Below are 15,811 nucleotides of genomic sequence, written 5' to 3' on the forward strand. Positions count from 1 at the left end.
AATGAAAACGACGGCAGACAATTTTGCGGATGCTGCGAGGGATTCTTTAAAACTTGCTTTGTTATTGTGATAAAGATAAAACAAGCTACGCGCATTTGCAGGGAGATTTAACAGCCTCGTGCAAACGTTAGAGAGATGTCGGTAGCGCCTCCCAATCGCTCCTCCGCCGGCTGGCCGCGCGGCGGGTCCGTGCAGTTTGGGAACAAATACATGAGCGGCGGCCCCGCGGCCCCCACCGCCAAACCGCTCACACTGGAGAGGACCATCAACCTGTGAGTGAATTCGAGTCTGTAGTAATAATTGATTAACCCCAAAATGTATTGATGAGCCAGGAAAACCCGCTGCGCCGACAACATTGCTTCCTTGTTCCACGGAAACTAGCGCATTGTATCGAGTTTTTCCTTTTACCTTGGATCGCCTTTTCAAATAGCCGATGCCATTGGCTTCTGCAGCCAATGATTGTAAGGTGTATTAGACAACTGTGTGTGAGAGAGACAGAGAGAGAGAGAGAGAGAGAAAATGAATATTTTATTTTTGTGTCTGGTCATTTACTTGACCCATCCCTCATGGAATTATTCAGAGACTTTGAGTAACAACAAACCAAAAACATGCTGGCATATTAACAGTACAATTAATAGATATTATCCAAATATAGAGATACCCCACAATGGAAAAATAAACACATAGCCATTATACAAACAGGAGCCCACTAAGCACAAGACTGAAGACACAAATCCAAACATAACCGAGTGTATTCTGCCCTGGAACTGAACTGCATCAAACATACAGTGCCTGGCACTAATGACCACACACTGTATATTTGGTCCAGCTCATAAACCTCTGTGTGTGTGTGTGTGTTTCAGATACCCCCTGACCAACTACACATTTGGCACCAAGGAGCCTCTGTATGAGAAGGACAGCTCGGTGGCAGCTCGGTTCCTGCGGATGAGGGAAGAGTTTGAAAAGATGGGGATGCGGAGGACGGTGGAGGGTGTGCTCATCGTCCACGAACACAGACTGCCTCACGTCTTATTGCTGCAGCTGGGCACCACGTTCTTCAAACTGTGAGTGTAAAGCCCCTGGGCGGTGCGTCTCGTCAGTGTGTGGTTGGTTTCTGCAGTTTTGTGACATGTCACATGATGATGCTGGCCTCTCTCTCCTGTAGGCCCGGCGGAGAGTTGAGTCCGGGAGAAGACGAAGTGGAGGGTCTGAAGCGCCTGATGACTGAGGTTAGCTAGCTACATCTCGCCCACTTTGAGCTTCTTGTTGCCGTGGTACGGTGCTGTGCAAGTTCACACTTCACAAGAGTTAGCTCACAGTTAGCTTGAAATCAAGTCCCAAAAATTAGCAGTTCACGTTCTTTAAAAAAAATTTTTTTTTTAATGAGCTGCTCTGAGCTATTCTTTTTCAATAGGATCAGCAATATTGCAGACGATTCCACAATTATTATAAATTCACTGATTGTCCCCAATAAAACGTTCACTTCTTCACGGCTGTGTATGTGTCTCTCTGCCGCCTGTGGTGAAACTCAGACAGCAGACGAGAGAAGCAGCGCGGCCAGAAATGACAGCTAAATGTGTCGCAGCGTAGTTTTTTCCTTATGTAAATACACTTATGTAAACACAACGGGAAATTATCGGGGTCAGAAAAGAGCGTTGTTAACTATCGCAGGAGTTAACGATGCTCACTTATCATCATGTTCTGTTCATTGCTTTGTGTTTGTATGTTAGATCCTTGGGCGACAGGATGGGGTGAAGCAGGACTGGGTGATTGACGACTGCATTGGCAACTGGTGGCGCCCCAACTTCGAGCCTCCACAGGTGAGTGTGCTCAAACACAGCAGACTGTACACAAAATTCAGGGTTGGGTGCAAAAGGCGCATGTGACTTGTATGTCATTGGGAAGCTCTTGTTGAGCTCTATCAGATGGTCAGAGTGAGGAACACATTGTAAATAGAATTACAGTAAAATAAATTTCAATGCTAAAGGACAAGTGAAAACACGTCCCTAGATTATTTTTTTTTAATAACTTTCTTATGCTGTTTTGAATAAAATGTTGGATTCATAGTTTTGGTTTTCCTCTTTGCTATAAAAATGTGAAACTTTCACTCTAAACTCCTGATATATAAATTGTGGTTTCCCACTAACTTGTCCCCAAACATGCTTGAATAGTTTGATTGGAGTAGTGAATAGTTTCGTACAGCCTGGCAGATAAGTTATTGTGTATGAATAAGGAAACACATTGGTTCACACTAATTACCAAATCAGTCTGATGTGGAACTGCCGTTCCTCGTTGCTATCCCTCTCACCAAATATGCCGGGAGTGGATGCAGACTCGACAGTGTCTTTGTTCTAAAAACGAAGAGTTCTTTCAGTTGGCAAGCTAGATTCTGAATGCCTGTCGATTGATCAGAATTCAGAACATCAGATATTTTGATATCTTTCCGCTTCTCTTCATCCAGCCATCATTCAGCCTTGGGATATACAGATATAGAGTTCATATAATTGTGCACGCTGTTCTGAACTCGTGTGAACCTGTTTGTCTTTTCAGTACCCTTACATTCCAGCCCACATCACCAAACCTAAGGAGCACAAGAAGCTATTCCTGGTTCAGTTGCAGGAAAAAGGTCACAACCCAAATTTCTTAATTATTTGTGGTTAAATAGATGGAAAAGTGTAAATTGAGATACAAAATTAAGAGGGAAAGAGGCAGATGATATCTTTGTACATAGCATAGTTTCCCTTTTTAAAATGTGTCTGTGATCTGTGTCCCACAGCCCTCTTTGCAGTCCCCAAAAACTATAAGCTGGTGGCTGCACCGCTCTTTGAACTATATGACAACGCTCCTGGATATGGACCAATCATTTCCAGTCTACCACAGCTACTGAGCAGGTATTGTTCATATTTTCTCATCTATGTGTTTTGGGGGAAAGTTGGTCTAATAGTGTCAATAGTAGTGTCAACATTTATTTGGGGGTTGGTCTCTTTTTCTTTGTCACATGTATGTATGCTGCATTTGAGAATGAATGTCCCAGATTCACTATCATTACAGATGAGGTTTTGAATGTTTACGTTGTGCAGTCCGTAGCTTCAAACAATGCAGTGTGCATACTTGAAACATGTCGGTTATGTAGAGAAACAAAGCGTTTCTGTCTTGACAAAACTGTTTGACAGGGGGGAAAGTAGTCTGCAAATCTCTCCTCTTGCCTCTGTCTGCCTAGTTACCAGACTGACTTCCGCCAACAATAAACACACTGCCTGCGTCATGCACGAGAGATTACCGTAAGTGACTGAATTCAGTCTGAGCGCAACACAAAAACATACATGGCTCAACGTTCTTCTCAAGCACTGCCCGCCCGCGGTTAAATTCATTTTTACCCGTGCCCGTGAATTTATAGAAGTATATTTCTTACCCGTTACACAAGCTTTTTGCGGGTACCCGACCCGGTGCAGGACTCTGAATCAGATTCCCCCCCCCAAACAGCTAAATGTTTTAATTCACGTTTGTCACAATGATTGCCATTATGAAGGCTAATGTGACTACACTGACAACAAAATTATTTGCCATGACGTGTATGTATGTATGCAGAATATCAGAGTCTTTGACTTGCCACTTGCATGAACTTTGGGAAATGTGAGATAGAAGATGGACATAACTTGATAAACCTATAATAATTCATGTTATTCATGAGACAATGGATCTGTTCACTTCACTCAAAGGGATTCCCCCCCTAATAATCTGTATTTCTTTGCACAGGTTCAACTTCATCTACAACTAAATAGTGTAATGGCGAGTATGACGTTTTGCTGTCTCTGTGAGTGCAGCCGTGTCTGGGTGAAGTTCAGAGACGAGAGAACCATGTGGACAAAATGCTGCTCATCTCTGACTCAACTTTCACATAAGCGCAGCTCATCACATCAGGAATATGGACAATTCGCTGGCTAGTTTACTCTTAATAGAAGAAAATGTCTTGTTTTTTTTGTTTTGTTTTTTATCTGAAAGTTTTTGTAGAATGCGAGTCCATATGCCAGTGTGTTGAAAATCTGATTTTATGCCCTTCAAAAGAGGGCAGTATGCGATTAAAAAAATACAGCATTGAGTTTCCTGTTTTAACCTGTATTCATGTATTGTTTTTCTGTTTTTTAAATAAAACTGTCCTTTTGAATATGCTTTTCTAAGTCCAGTGAGCGAACAAGTGATACTAAACTAATTTTCTGAACAAATAAGGCTTTTGAGAAGTGATTTTCAAGTTTGCTAATATTTACTGTGAGCCTATTGCTTAAAAAGTTGAAGATTTGTTGAAATGGATATTCTGTGACATTCAAGTCAATCAAGTGTCAATTCATTCCCAAGTTCCAAGTTGAGAATAAATAAATGTTATGTACATTCCACAGATGCTGCCAGTCATCCATACATTTCAGAATGGCACAAACTGAACAAATGGCAACACAAGTAGCAGATTAAAAAATACTTCAGATAGGAAAAATCACCAAGTGCTATTGGATGATGTGTTTTTGAAAGAAAATTTGATTTACAGCCAGGCAGCAACCTAAACGAATACATGTGTTTGTGAACTATAGAAATATTTCTGCATAATTTGATTAATTTCCCCCTAAATATTTCCAATGAAGCTTTATTTCCAACAGACCCATGCTAATATATTAACATAAGTGTGACGTTACAGACTGTATCTTTACTAACAAATAAAGCTTGATGCTAGAATGGATCAACCGGAGAGACCCTAACCCCAACCAATTAGTCTGGGGCCAAAATTGTAGCACTACATCATCCAGCACAACCACACTTAGTGTTTGTTTAATGTTTATTTGTATAGGGACAGATACATAAACATAGCAGGAAACAGTCATGTCATTTATCATAACATTTCTAGCCTAAGCTAATTTGCAATGTTTGTCCCTAGATGTTATAGGGTACATAAAACGTAAAAACAGATATACAATAAAATATACAGTAAACAAGGATGGAGCGCACACAAAAGATAATCGACATTGAAAACGGCATAACGTAAATAAATGTGACGCGCATTATCTAGCTATGTAGCTACAAAAATAAAATGAACTAACACCATATAAAACCATCCTATGGGGGACAAAGCAGAAAGAAAGACCACTGGAACACAGGGCAGGTCTTCCTGCCTGTAGTAATGGGTACCAGGCTTCTTTCTTTTTAAGCAATTTATTGGACCCTTGCTTGCTTTATTCAACTTTGATCAAACTTTGGCCATTCCTGTAGTGAGGCAATTTATTCTGTCTGAGGAAAGCATCTCAACATCAAGTCTTAGTTGGGAGGAGGGGAGTGGAAGAAAAGCATGTTAAGAGTTCAATATGGCTTGGGTTTAGATGTGCATGGATGGCATCCAGAAATTGAAAAAATGTAGGAAAAAAATTGATAGGAGTGTTCCTGACAGGTATTCCAGGGAAAAATGGAAACACGATTGAGGTAGCTTATGTCAAAGTATTGAAGTGGCTGTGATTCCTGCTGCCAATTTCTACCGTGTCATCGGTGTTCAAACTGGAACTAATAACATTTCCTGTTGTGACTTGATCACAACACAAGCACCGTCAGCTTGAAACGTCTTTTAGTCCAGGCATTTTACGCAAATATGTGGGTCAACCTCACACTAATTGCAACAAAACCAAACTCAACTGATTTTGTATCCTCAATATGTCCTCAATGAAGGAAAAAGAGTGTTAAGGAAATGTATGAAGGGAAAGTTTTGAAAATGACCTAAATATGATGGTAGCCTATGGAAGCCTTTTTTTTTTTTTTTAATGTGCCATAAATCTCATCACTTATATCCTGTATGTGTTTTTTGCTTCAAGGAGAAAATAAAAAAAATAAAAAATAAAAGAAAAAGAAAAAGAAATGTTAAAAAATAAATAAATAAACGTTTTTGGTAGCATCATATAGGTAATTTTCAAAAATTTCCCTTCATACATTTCCTTAACACTTTTTTTCCTTCATTGAGGACATATTGAGGATACAAAATCAGTTGAGTTTGGTTTTGTTGCAATTAGTGTGAGGTCAAGTTACATTTTTACTGGACTATTTCTGGTAGCAGCCGAAACGCAGAGGCACTATGTCAACTCGGGTGTGTTCTCAACATCATCACTCTGGGTGGCTGGTTCTGGCTGGCTGGTCCATTTGTAGTGAAAGTTGCAGAAGTGGCATGCCTGGTTTATCACCAGCTGTAGGCCGTAGACGCGTTTTCTCACAGCACACTGCTTCTTGCACTGCGGGCATTTCCTACTGAACAGCTGGAGGATGCGCTCGTCGTCGATGATGTGCTGAGATGGGCTCTCCAAATCCAACAGGCACTGGTCATCATCAACGTATGTTGAGGCGCCGAGGCCAACATACCTCTCCAAATTCTTTGCACTATTTTTACCTTTACTTCCCAAGACTGCAAGACTGGTTTGGCAAGCATTGTCTTTTTTTAGGTGGTCATCGAAGACACCGAAGACAACCATCCGTAATGGTAGCCCCGTTCCATTTTCAGATGGTCGGAAAGCATGGACAGCAGCAGCACGATGGATGGTGGAAACGGCCCCGGATCCAATCGACGCACCCAGTGTAACTGGGCGTGGATTAGAAATGGTTCCCCTGTCCTCTGAGTTGGTTTTTGGAGGTGCAGTTGTATCCTGACACGGTATGAGCTTAGGTCCCTCCTTCAGATGCACAAATTCCATGCTCACCTCCGGATTAACACCAAGACAACTTCTCAGTGTCGTCAGCTTGAGGTCTTCCAGTAACATCATCTCATTCACATTAGTGGCAACACGCCTACGGGGTGGCTTTACTTGAATGCCTTTACTTCTGTATGCACGTTTCTCCATTTGAATGCCCATATCCTTTGTTTTTGGTTGCAGAGGAGGCACTGGCTCTGTCATCAGAGGAGGCGGCACTGGCATTGTCATCAGAGACATCAGAGGAGGCAATGCCATTGTCACCAGAGGAGGCACTGACATCAGAGGAGGCAATGCCATTGTCACCAGAGGAGGCACTGACATCAGAGGAGGTAATGCCATTCTCATCAGAGGAGGCAATGCCATTGTCACCAGAGGAGGAAATGTCATTGTCATCAGAGGAGGCACTGTCATTGTCACCAGAGGAGACACTGTCATTGTTATCAGAGGAGGCACTGGCTCTGTCATCAGAGGAGGCACTGCCTCGGTCATCAGAGGAACTGGCTCTGTCATCAGAGGAACTGGCTCTATTGTCAGAGGAGGCACTGGCTCTGTCACCACTCACCAGAGGAGGCACTGGCACTGTCGTCAGAGGAGGTATTGGCTGTCACCAGAGGAGGACCTGTAGAAGTTGGAAACACATCTTCAGCAAGAATGGAGGCAAACTCTGTTTAACATGATCAGTCTCCATATAGATACAGTCGGTCTGTGTGGGAATGCCCACAAAATGTTACCACAGCTGGCACGCGAGTGGGGTAAAAAAACGATACATCTCAATGGGCTGACTCACCAAAGGACGGTGCTGCAGCTCTACACTACAGGATTGGGGATTCTAGAGCAGGTACATAGACGTCTGTTCAGATGTGCGTTTACTACGGTGGTTGAATCACCGATCCTGTCTGCCTGGGCTGGGCTAGCAGCTAAATGCTAACTATGCTGAATAAAGAGAATGGGATGATTACCCCACCCTGACCACGCCCCCAGCGTCCCCCCAATCGTTCGCATGATCGCATCAAGATGAGGTAACGTCAGGTAGACAGGCTCCAGGCGTAGCCGTTTAACCCACTTTTCTGGTCGAGATTGTTGAAGCTGTCTGGGGGGAAATGAGTGCTGCAGAAGCACAACACTACACCACGGCTTACCAAAAACGGCCCACTGTTTCTCCAAATCCACCGCAGATGGAAGACTACAATGTACAGAGCAGATGCGTTGAGGCTACACTACACGGACTAGTACTACACCGCTCACGAGTCATGGTTGGCTGCAGCATGCTCACTGGTGTCTGCTCTAAATGCGTCCCAGTGCAATTGCGCGGGACAACATGGACGCCTACAAACATGGACGGCTAGTAAATCAACTGTATGGGAATCGAAATGACAACTAAAAGTTGTTTCATAACACAAACACTACATCAAGTTAAACATTTGTGAAAAAGTAACTGCTTACTATCGCCATGTTGCGTGCGCTGCCATGTTGATTGTGACGTCAGAGTGTTTATCTCTGCAAACTCGTAGTGGATGCTGCCTCCCGTTTCCGACTCCTCTTGTCCTGTCGCCTTGGTGACGTACAACCAGTGTAATTTAGCTGCGACACACGTTTACGAAACTGTCCACCCCTGCCTGCCATTATACCCGGCTTTAGACAACACACCTTTTTCTTTTGCAATGAGCGCTAAACGAGAGCAAGACGAATGTGGCAACACGGACAAGAGAAAGAGGAGAAAGAAACGAGAAGAAATAGCGGAGGTTTCTTCCGTTGTAGATGACGAGGCGGTGAAGAGGGCAGTGAGGGAGGCATGGACCCGGAGAGCTCCCTACACCCACGGTGATGATGCTATTCTCTCTCTCTCTCTCTCTCTTCTCTCTCTCTCTCTTTCTCTCTCTCTCTCTCTCTCTCTCTTCTCTCTCTCTCTCTCTCTCTCTCTCTCTCTCTCTCTCTCTCTCTCTCTCTCTCTCTCTCTCTCTCTCTCTCTCTCTCATATCATCTTGACAGAAAGGGTCTGTGTTGCCAAAGGATAAAGTATGCATGTAATTTAGCCCCTAGAACTAAGCCACCGCTTTACATTTAATGTGAAAGTATAGTAGCATGTAAAAGCAATGCATCCAAGTCAGTGTATAAGAGGACACGGATTACAATGAGACAAAATGTCCAAATTCACTATTTACATTATTCTCCTGTATTTGGTGACATGTTTTACACAAAACTCATTGTTGTCATTCTGCAGAGAACCTGGAGTTGGACTGCCACCCTTTCCCCCACTGCATCATCCACAACTTCATCAGCAGCGAAACCTTTGTGGAGAACCTGCAAAGAGAACTGCTGGACCTCAACTTCCACGAGAAGTCCAATGATCTGTACAAATTCAAACAGGTAGCTTACTAGCTAGTGAACCAAACTGCTCTATTAATCCAGTGGGCTGGTGTTATTGTCTTATTTTAATGTTTACTTTGTTGTTTCCCTCACAGTCAGAGGACCTGAGGAAGAGAACTGAGCCACATATCTCAGGCTTGAGGTAAACACTGAGTAGAGCGTGTTCATATGTGACATCATTGAGTGCATGTAGGCATGTGCATGTTGTTGTTTTTTGGCAGTGGAGTTACTGAGGAGGACCGGTATGAGGAGTACATGATGAGAGAATCAAAGTATGGATAATGGCAGGCCCCTGGTGATGTATTGATTTTGACAGACTGCCATAGAAGAGAGCCATTACTTTGGGGTGAATATTCTCCCCTCCTTATTCACCGCAGGTCTTGGATTTCTCCTGTTTCCATTAATCTCAGTCTACATGCAATGTATGACTTCACTAATAATACATTTAACATCTAAATAGTTGTTGCTACTACGACCACAGCAAACAAGAAAAACCACCAACCAAAAATGTTACCACTGGATTTGCACAGCTTTGTAGCAAACTTTCTTTGCACATATTGCACACACAGGGGTGTTGATGTTTCGGTTGGTCTTCGTCGGCTCTGTATTGTGAACTGAAATAGTTCTACATTTCACTTCTGGCACCAGTTTAGGGGGATTGGGTTTCACTTCAAGCTTTGGTAGGCTGAGGCTCTTTGACACTTTTGCCGTGTTTTCACCTGTTTCACTCTGTTGAGTTCTGTGCAGCTAACTGTCAGCAGTCCGGCTGCGGCTCCATCTCTCTATCTACTCAACATTACATGTCGTTGGGGTAATCACCTGTGCAAGATATGCTGAGCATAATCCTACTTTTAGACCTTATGTTAAAGGAACACTCCGCCCATTTTCAACCAGCTTTGTATCATTAGAACATCAATAGTATATCAGAAAACTGTAAACTGTTTTGAAGTCTGTCATTTAATTTGACAGTTATTGAGTGTTAAAGTGGACTTAAATTAATAATTCAAATTAATAACTCATTAACTCAAATCAACTCTCAATAACTGTCAAACTATTCATCATTCATCTAGTTTGACAGTTATTGAGAGTTGATTTGAGTTAATGAGTTATTAATTTGAGTTAGTGTGGACCAGTGATGTCACTGGTCCACACTTTAACACTCAATAACTGTCAAATTAAATGACAGACTTCAAAACAGTTTACAGTTTTCTGATATACTACTGATGTTCTAATGATACAAAGCTGGTTGAAAATGGGCAGAGTGTTCCTTTAAGTGGAAAGGCCATTTCTTCTACACTCTAGTAGGTGTGCTGAACAGGGCAGTAAGCAAAAGCCAAAAGGCTTGTGTTGATTATTACAGCAGTACCAATGGTGGTAGAACAGAATATTATTAATTTATTGTGCATTATAGCAATACATTTGTTTCAAACTGGTTAGAGATTTGAGGGAGTCCCAATAATAAAAATGGACTCCGTTTTCCACCCTCAGTCCGCATAGGTGGCACCTTTAACGTAGCCGATTATTGCATCCAAGATTGTAGGTATTTTTGAACAAATACAAACTTAGAGCTATATACGTTATGGGTAACCTGCCTAGAATGGCCTTGTACATTAAAATATACAGTACCAGTGCTGTAGCCTGGGTAAACCCAGCCCCCAGTGACCTGCTCTCAGACAGACCCTGCTCACTAGTCACAAGGTAGTGACTGAGAGCAGGTCTGAGAGCAGGTCACGTGGCGGCTGGGTTTACCCAGGCTACCAGTGCTGCATCCTGCACGTAGCAAGTGAAGACCATCCGAGCAGATCGTACGGTGTGTAGTGACGAGTCGTGTAGCCTGAAAATATTGGATATTGATTGAACTGAAAGAGCTGCTGGACCTGCCAAGATTTTCAGTGCTGGAGATAAATAAAGACCAAGGCCAGTCGAGTCTGAATCACGCCCAACATCATCTGGGTGGCAAGTTTGACTCCAAGCCAGCACTGAGGCTGGAGCCAGAGCAGATTGAGTCTTTGAGACTCACAGATGATCCAGATGATAAAATAATAGACAAATCCTGTCTTATTATGTTTTAATTTTTAACAAAATATGACATGATATAATATAATGATATTTACCTCCGCCAAAGGAGTTGGCCGGGAGGTAATATTTTGCCCCTGTTTGTCTGACTGTTCTTCTTCGGCAGGATATCTCAAAAAGTTATGAGCGGATTTGCTTGAAACTTTGTTGAAAAGTAGGTCATGGAGCAACTTAGAACTGGCCAATCACAAAAAGGCGCCTAACTCCTGAACAGATTCACGTTCAAAACAAAACTTTGTGGAGATTTTGACGGAGGTATGCACTCTACCGAGTGCCCTCGATTTGGTGCGGTTTTTCACCAGAATAGGACACACTGAACAAAGACGTCAACATGCCATTTTGTCCAAAGACTCATTATTTTTGTAGCTAGTCCAACTGAAGCATTACAGCCCGGGTGAATTAAATTACATATTTAAATGCACTGTAAAGGCTCTCCTGTGACGGTCTATTACTTACACAGTATATAATGTCAACAGACAGACAGTCACAACAAGTGTGTCTGTGTGTGATGAGGAGGACATTCAGGACAACATTTCTCATGCTGGTACACATGTTTTCATATTGATTTCAGGGCAACGCTGTTTGGGCCGTTTCGTTCCTGGCTAGGAGAAGTGCTGGGTGTTGAACTGGAGGCCACAGTGGACATTTCCTGCGCTAAATACCAATACACTGGTGAGGTTAAGGTTTGTCTTCAAGCTGTTTTAGTGTGTGTGTGTGTGTGTGTGTGTGTGTGTGTGTGTGTGTGTGTGTGTGTGGTGTGTGTGTTTTATAACAAATCTAATCTCACGTAAAATAAATGTCCTTCATATTTTACATTCTTCCTTCCCTCTAGATGTTCTTCTATGTCATGATGATGAATTGGAGGGAAGGCGCGTTGCTTTTATACTGTACCTCGTCCCTCCGTGGCAGAGCAGCGACGGGGGAACCCTGGATCTGTTCGCCACAGACAGTGAGCATCCCACGTTGTGTGTGTGTGTGTTTGTGTGTGTGTGTGTGTGTGTGTGTGTGTGTGTGTGTGTGTGCGTCCCTGTGTGTTAGACTGACGCAGCCCTTCATCATTTCCCCCCCTTCTCACCAGGTCATTTCCAACCACAGAGTATAGCGAAGTCGCTTGTGCCTTCTCTCAACACGCTCGTCCTCTTTGAGGTTTCTCCGGTCTCCTTCCACCAGGTAGCCTTTGATCTTTGGAGAATAACTTTCCTTCCGTTGTTGTCATCTCTGTCCGTTAGACGTTAGGCTGTGATTTGTCTGTTAGACGTGGCTGTGACCTGTGTCTCTCCAGGTGTCGGAGGTTTTGTCCGAGGACAAGTGTCGTCTGTCCCTGAGTGGCTGGTTTCACGGGCCATCATTGGAGCGTCCTTCTCGCCATATAGAGCCTCCGATTCCAAGGAGCCCACACCTGCCAAGAGATGTGAGTTGGGACAAAAGCAGCATGAATACAAATGTGTACTAGGGTTAGGGTCAGAATGAATGAACTCATAAATAAATCAATCTCTGGTAGACACAAGTTGTGTATTCTCGGGGGGGGGATACTATAGCGGTGATGGCTGTGTGCGGCTGGAATACTGTATATCAGACAGCAGGCAGGCTGCTGCAGACTAACACTCACTGGCAGAAACACAGCACCCCAGTAAGCTTCGCTCATAACGGAGCTACTTCATAGAAGCAAACATGTACTCACATTGCGTTGAAAATAGGAAAACATGTATAGTCTCAGTGGTCGATGCCTGCTGTCCATTGGCCCAACTCTACTTTCAGGTGGTATTTGATGCATAACATGTAATCATAATACATACATTATGATTTAATGTATTTATTTGTTTAACTGTCTTTTATTCGATTCATAATTTTTTGATTTATAATGTTGAGTAAGTCAAGACAAGCTCTCTTAGAAGTGGAATTTAATGGTATTCAATTCTGTTTACTGTCATTCCAATTCAATTCCGTTTCCTTAGAGCTGGGTGACATTCCAATTCCAATTCTCAGTTCAGTTTCGCGAATGTCCCCAAACCCTGATATGTTAATTTTTTATTTGATTTTGATTTTGATTTGATTTGATTCTTTTTAAATGGTAAGGCACAGCCAGAGCTTACTTTCTGTGTCTGTGTTGTTCACACAGGAGACACTGCTGCTGGAGTGGGTGAATCCAGTTTACCTGGACATTTCCTATCAGGAGCAGGTTCAGGAGGAATTTGAGGACAGCTCTGAAATCCAGCTCAAAGATTTCCTCAAGGTAACTTTTGTCTTTCTTTCTTCTTTTCCCCCCAGTTTTCCGTCCGTCGTCTCTCTATCCGTCCGCTTCCCCTCGCTGACAGTGTTTCTGTTATCAGGAGGAGAAGTTCTTGGAGGTGAGTGAGTCACTGCGACTCGCTCAAGTCCAGTGGACGAGGAGAGGTCCTGCCAATAAGAGGTGGGGCATGTTTCACGGATGTTATTTCACTCATTGTACAACCATTCTAACCCATTCCACTACCACTGTAGCCCATTATCCAACATATTCCCCAACCATTCTAAATGATAACCATTGTAATCCATTCTAAACCCACCCTAACCTGTTGTCTATCTAACTAAATCTACAAACATTCAATAACCATTCTACAATTCTACAACCATTCCAACCCAGTCTACAATTTCAAGCCCATTCTAGAAGAACAACTGGACGGACAAATCCATCTTTATTTGTCATACGACAACCCATAACACACGCATGCAGCCAGCCACACACACACACACTCACTCATGCCGACAGTGAAATCATATTTCACTATATTATGGTCTCTGCATTTATCCCATCCAGGCTTGTCCTTCCTCCGGGGGGCAGGCCAGGAGCAGTGGGCATGCTTCAAACGTTGACGTCACTGGTCAGATGACGGCACGGTGGCTCAGTGGTTAACACTGTTGCCTCACAGCAAGAAGGTCCCCGGTTCGAACCCCGGTCCGTCCCAGGTCCTTTCTGTGTGGAGTTTGCATGTTCTCCCCGTGTCCGTGTGGGTTTTCTCCCGGTGCTCCGGTTTCCTCCCACCATCAAAGAAAGACATGTATGTTAGGGTTAATACTCCTGTCAGTGCCCCTGGCCAAAGTACTGGCAAAAAGAACTGGAGTTCGTCCCCGGGCGCTGCACAGTGGCTGCCCACTGCTCCTAGTTCTAGGAAGGTTCCTTCCTAGTAGAGGATGGGTCAAATGCAGAGGATGAATTTCCCCCAAGGGGATAAATAAAGGATAACTTAACTTAACTTATGACGAGCTTCAATTTCAAGCGCATTCTAACCAGTTGTCCAACCATTAAAACCCATTGTAAAACCATTAAAACCCATTCCACAACCATTTCAATAACTCAGTAGTTGACTGAATGAATGATTGTTATCGTACTGAATGATGGAACAGATTTGTTTGTGAGCGTACTACACTACAGTATGTGAGTACATGTCTTTGTGTTCCACTCAGATGCTATGAAGTGGCTTCTCTGGATACCTGGCCTCCATGTTTGAGCGCATGCTGGGAGCTGCTGCATTCAGAAGCGTTCTTCCTGCTTCTCTCCAACTTCACCGGCCTCAGATTGCACTACCTCTGTCCTAACAACGAAGACGACGAGGAAGGAGATGGAGCGAAAGAGGAGGAGGAGGAGGAGGAGGAGGAGCAAGAGCGCAGAAGGGACGGAGAAGCCACGGGGTCTTTAACAGACGCATCATCAACAAACAAAAGCAGAGAGAAAGGTGTGTGTGTGTGTGTGTGTGTGTGTGTGTGTGTGTGTGTGTGTGTGTGTGTGTGTGTGTGTGTGTGTGTGTGTGAGAGTGAGAGTGAGAGTGAGAGTGAGAGTGAGAGTGAGAGAGAGAGAGTGAGAGTTTGTGTGGGCAGAAGTGTTGGTATCTGTTGATGTCTGTGCTGACCTCTGTGAACTCCTTCAGAGCTGAGTACACCAGAGTGTGGTGGGGAGCTGCGGCGCTGGTCTCATGGGGACTACACTCTGCTGCACGATGGAGAAGCAGCAAGAGCCGAGTATGCTCTGGACCTGATTTTGCCGTTTGGCTGTTCTGGTGAGTGGGCACACACATGCAAACGCACACACAGTATAGGAAGAAATTGCCAATCGATAGTACTAGTGCAGTGCCCATTCGCCCCACTGCTTCACAGTGCGCTGTTCGCTTGTTTATTCGATGTTTATTAATATTGAATGTGTCGCATGTCCGAATTGCACCAAATCGTCCTTGGGTCCCCGGCAACACATCCGCCAAGTGTGAAGTAGATCGGAGGAACGGATATCTCGAGATATCCGAAGGACACACACTCAGTCACTCACTCACAGAGATTCCTTGCTTTATAGTATGATGATGACTGGACTGGAAAGTTATTATTATTATTTTTTTGTAGACTGGCAGTCAGAGTTTGGGGGCTTCACATCTTATATTGCTAATGAAGAGGATGAGGAGGTGAGTGCTGATGAAAGTATATATATAGATTGCAGCTCTAAATGTGTGGGCAGGATTTCTGTGATTGTCATATTTGCTGTGGTTTCCTCTTCTTCGTAGCTCCTGACCGTGCATCCAGAGGATAACTCTCTTGCCCTCATCTACAGAGACAAGGAAACACTCAAATTTGTCAAACACATCAATCACAAAGGCAGAACATTTTATGACTTCTCTTTTGTGTACTATGAATAA

General features: G+C 43.5%; 2 protein-coding genes across 4 annotated transcripts; both read left to right on the forward strand.

The window, feature by feature from the left end:
- Positions 1-4,215, forward strand: nudt21 (nudix hydrolase 21). 2 transcript variants are annotated; one of them, XM_083650594.1, is made up of 8 exons: positions 1-272; positions 864-1,064; positions 1,166-1,229; positions 1,731-1,820; positions 2,551-2,626; positions 2,777-2,891; positions 3,221-3,281; positions 3,757-4,214. In XM_083650594.1, the coding sequence occupies exons 1-7, from the start codon at positions 136-138 to the stop codon at positions 3,246-3,248; spliced, it is 711 nt and encodes a 236-aa protein (XP_083506720.1). In that variant the 5' UTR covers positions 1-135; the 3' UTR covers positions 3,249-3,281; positions 3,757-4,214. The 2 variants fall into 2 exon arrangements, with proteins under 2 accessions (XP_083506720.1, XP_083506721.1); XM_083650595.1 differs by lacking the exon at positions 3,221-3,281 and having other exon boundaries at positions 3,757-4,215.
- Positions 4,216-8,355: 4,140 nt separating this feature from the next.
- ogfod1 (2-oxoglutarate and iron-dependent oxygenase domain containing 1) lies at positions 8,356-15,811 on the forward strand (the record flags this gene model as incomplete). Of its 2 annotated transcripts, XM_083650340.1 has the most annotated exons (13): positions 8,356-8,531; positions 8,932-9,077; positions 9,173-9,219; positions 11,725-11,825; positions 11,986-12,102; positions 12,232-12,323; positions 12,436-12,564; positions 13,273-13,386; positions 13,484-13,563; positions 14,598-14,866; positions 15,059-15,187; positions 15,522-15,580; positions 15,680-15,811. In XM_083650340.1, the coding sequence occupies exons 1-13, from the start codon at positions 8,372-8,374 to the stop codon at positions 15,809-15,811; spliced, it is 1,575 nt and encodes a 524-aa protein (XP_083506466.1). In that variant the 5' UTR covers positions 8,356-8,371. The 2 variants fall into 2 exon arrangements, with proteins under 2 accessions (XP_083506466.1, XP_083506467.1); XM_083650341.1 differs by lacking the exon at positions 15,522-15,580 and having other exon boundaries at positions 15,680-15,728.

Source organism: Poromitra crassiceps (assembly GCF_964638095.1).
Source record: "Poromitra crassiceps genome assembly, chromosome: 14".
NCBI classification, from domain to species: domain Eukaryota; kingdom Metazoa; phylum Chordata; class Actinopteri; order Beryciformes; family Melamphaidae; genus Poromitra; species Poromitra crassiceps.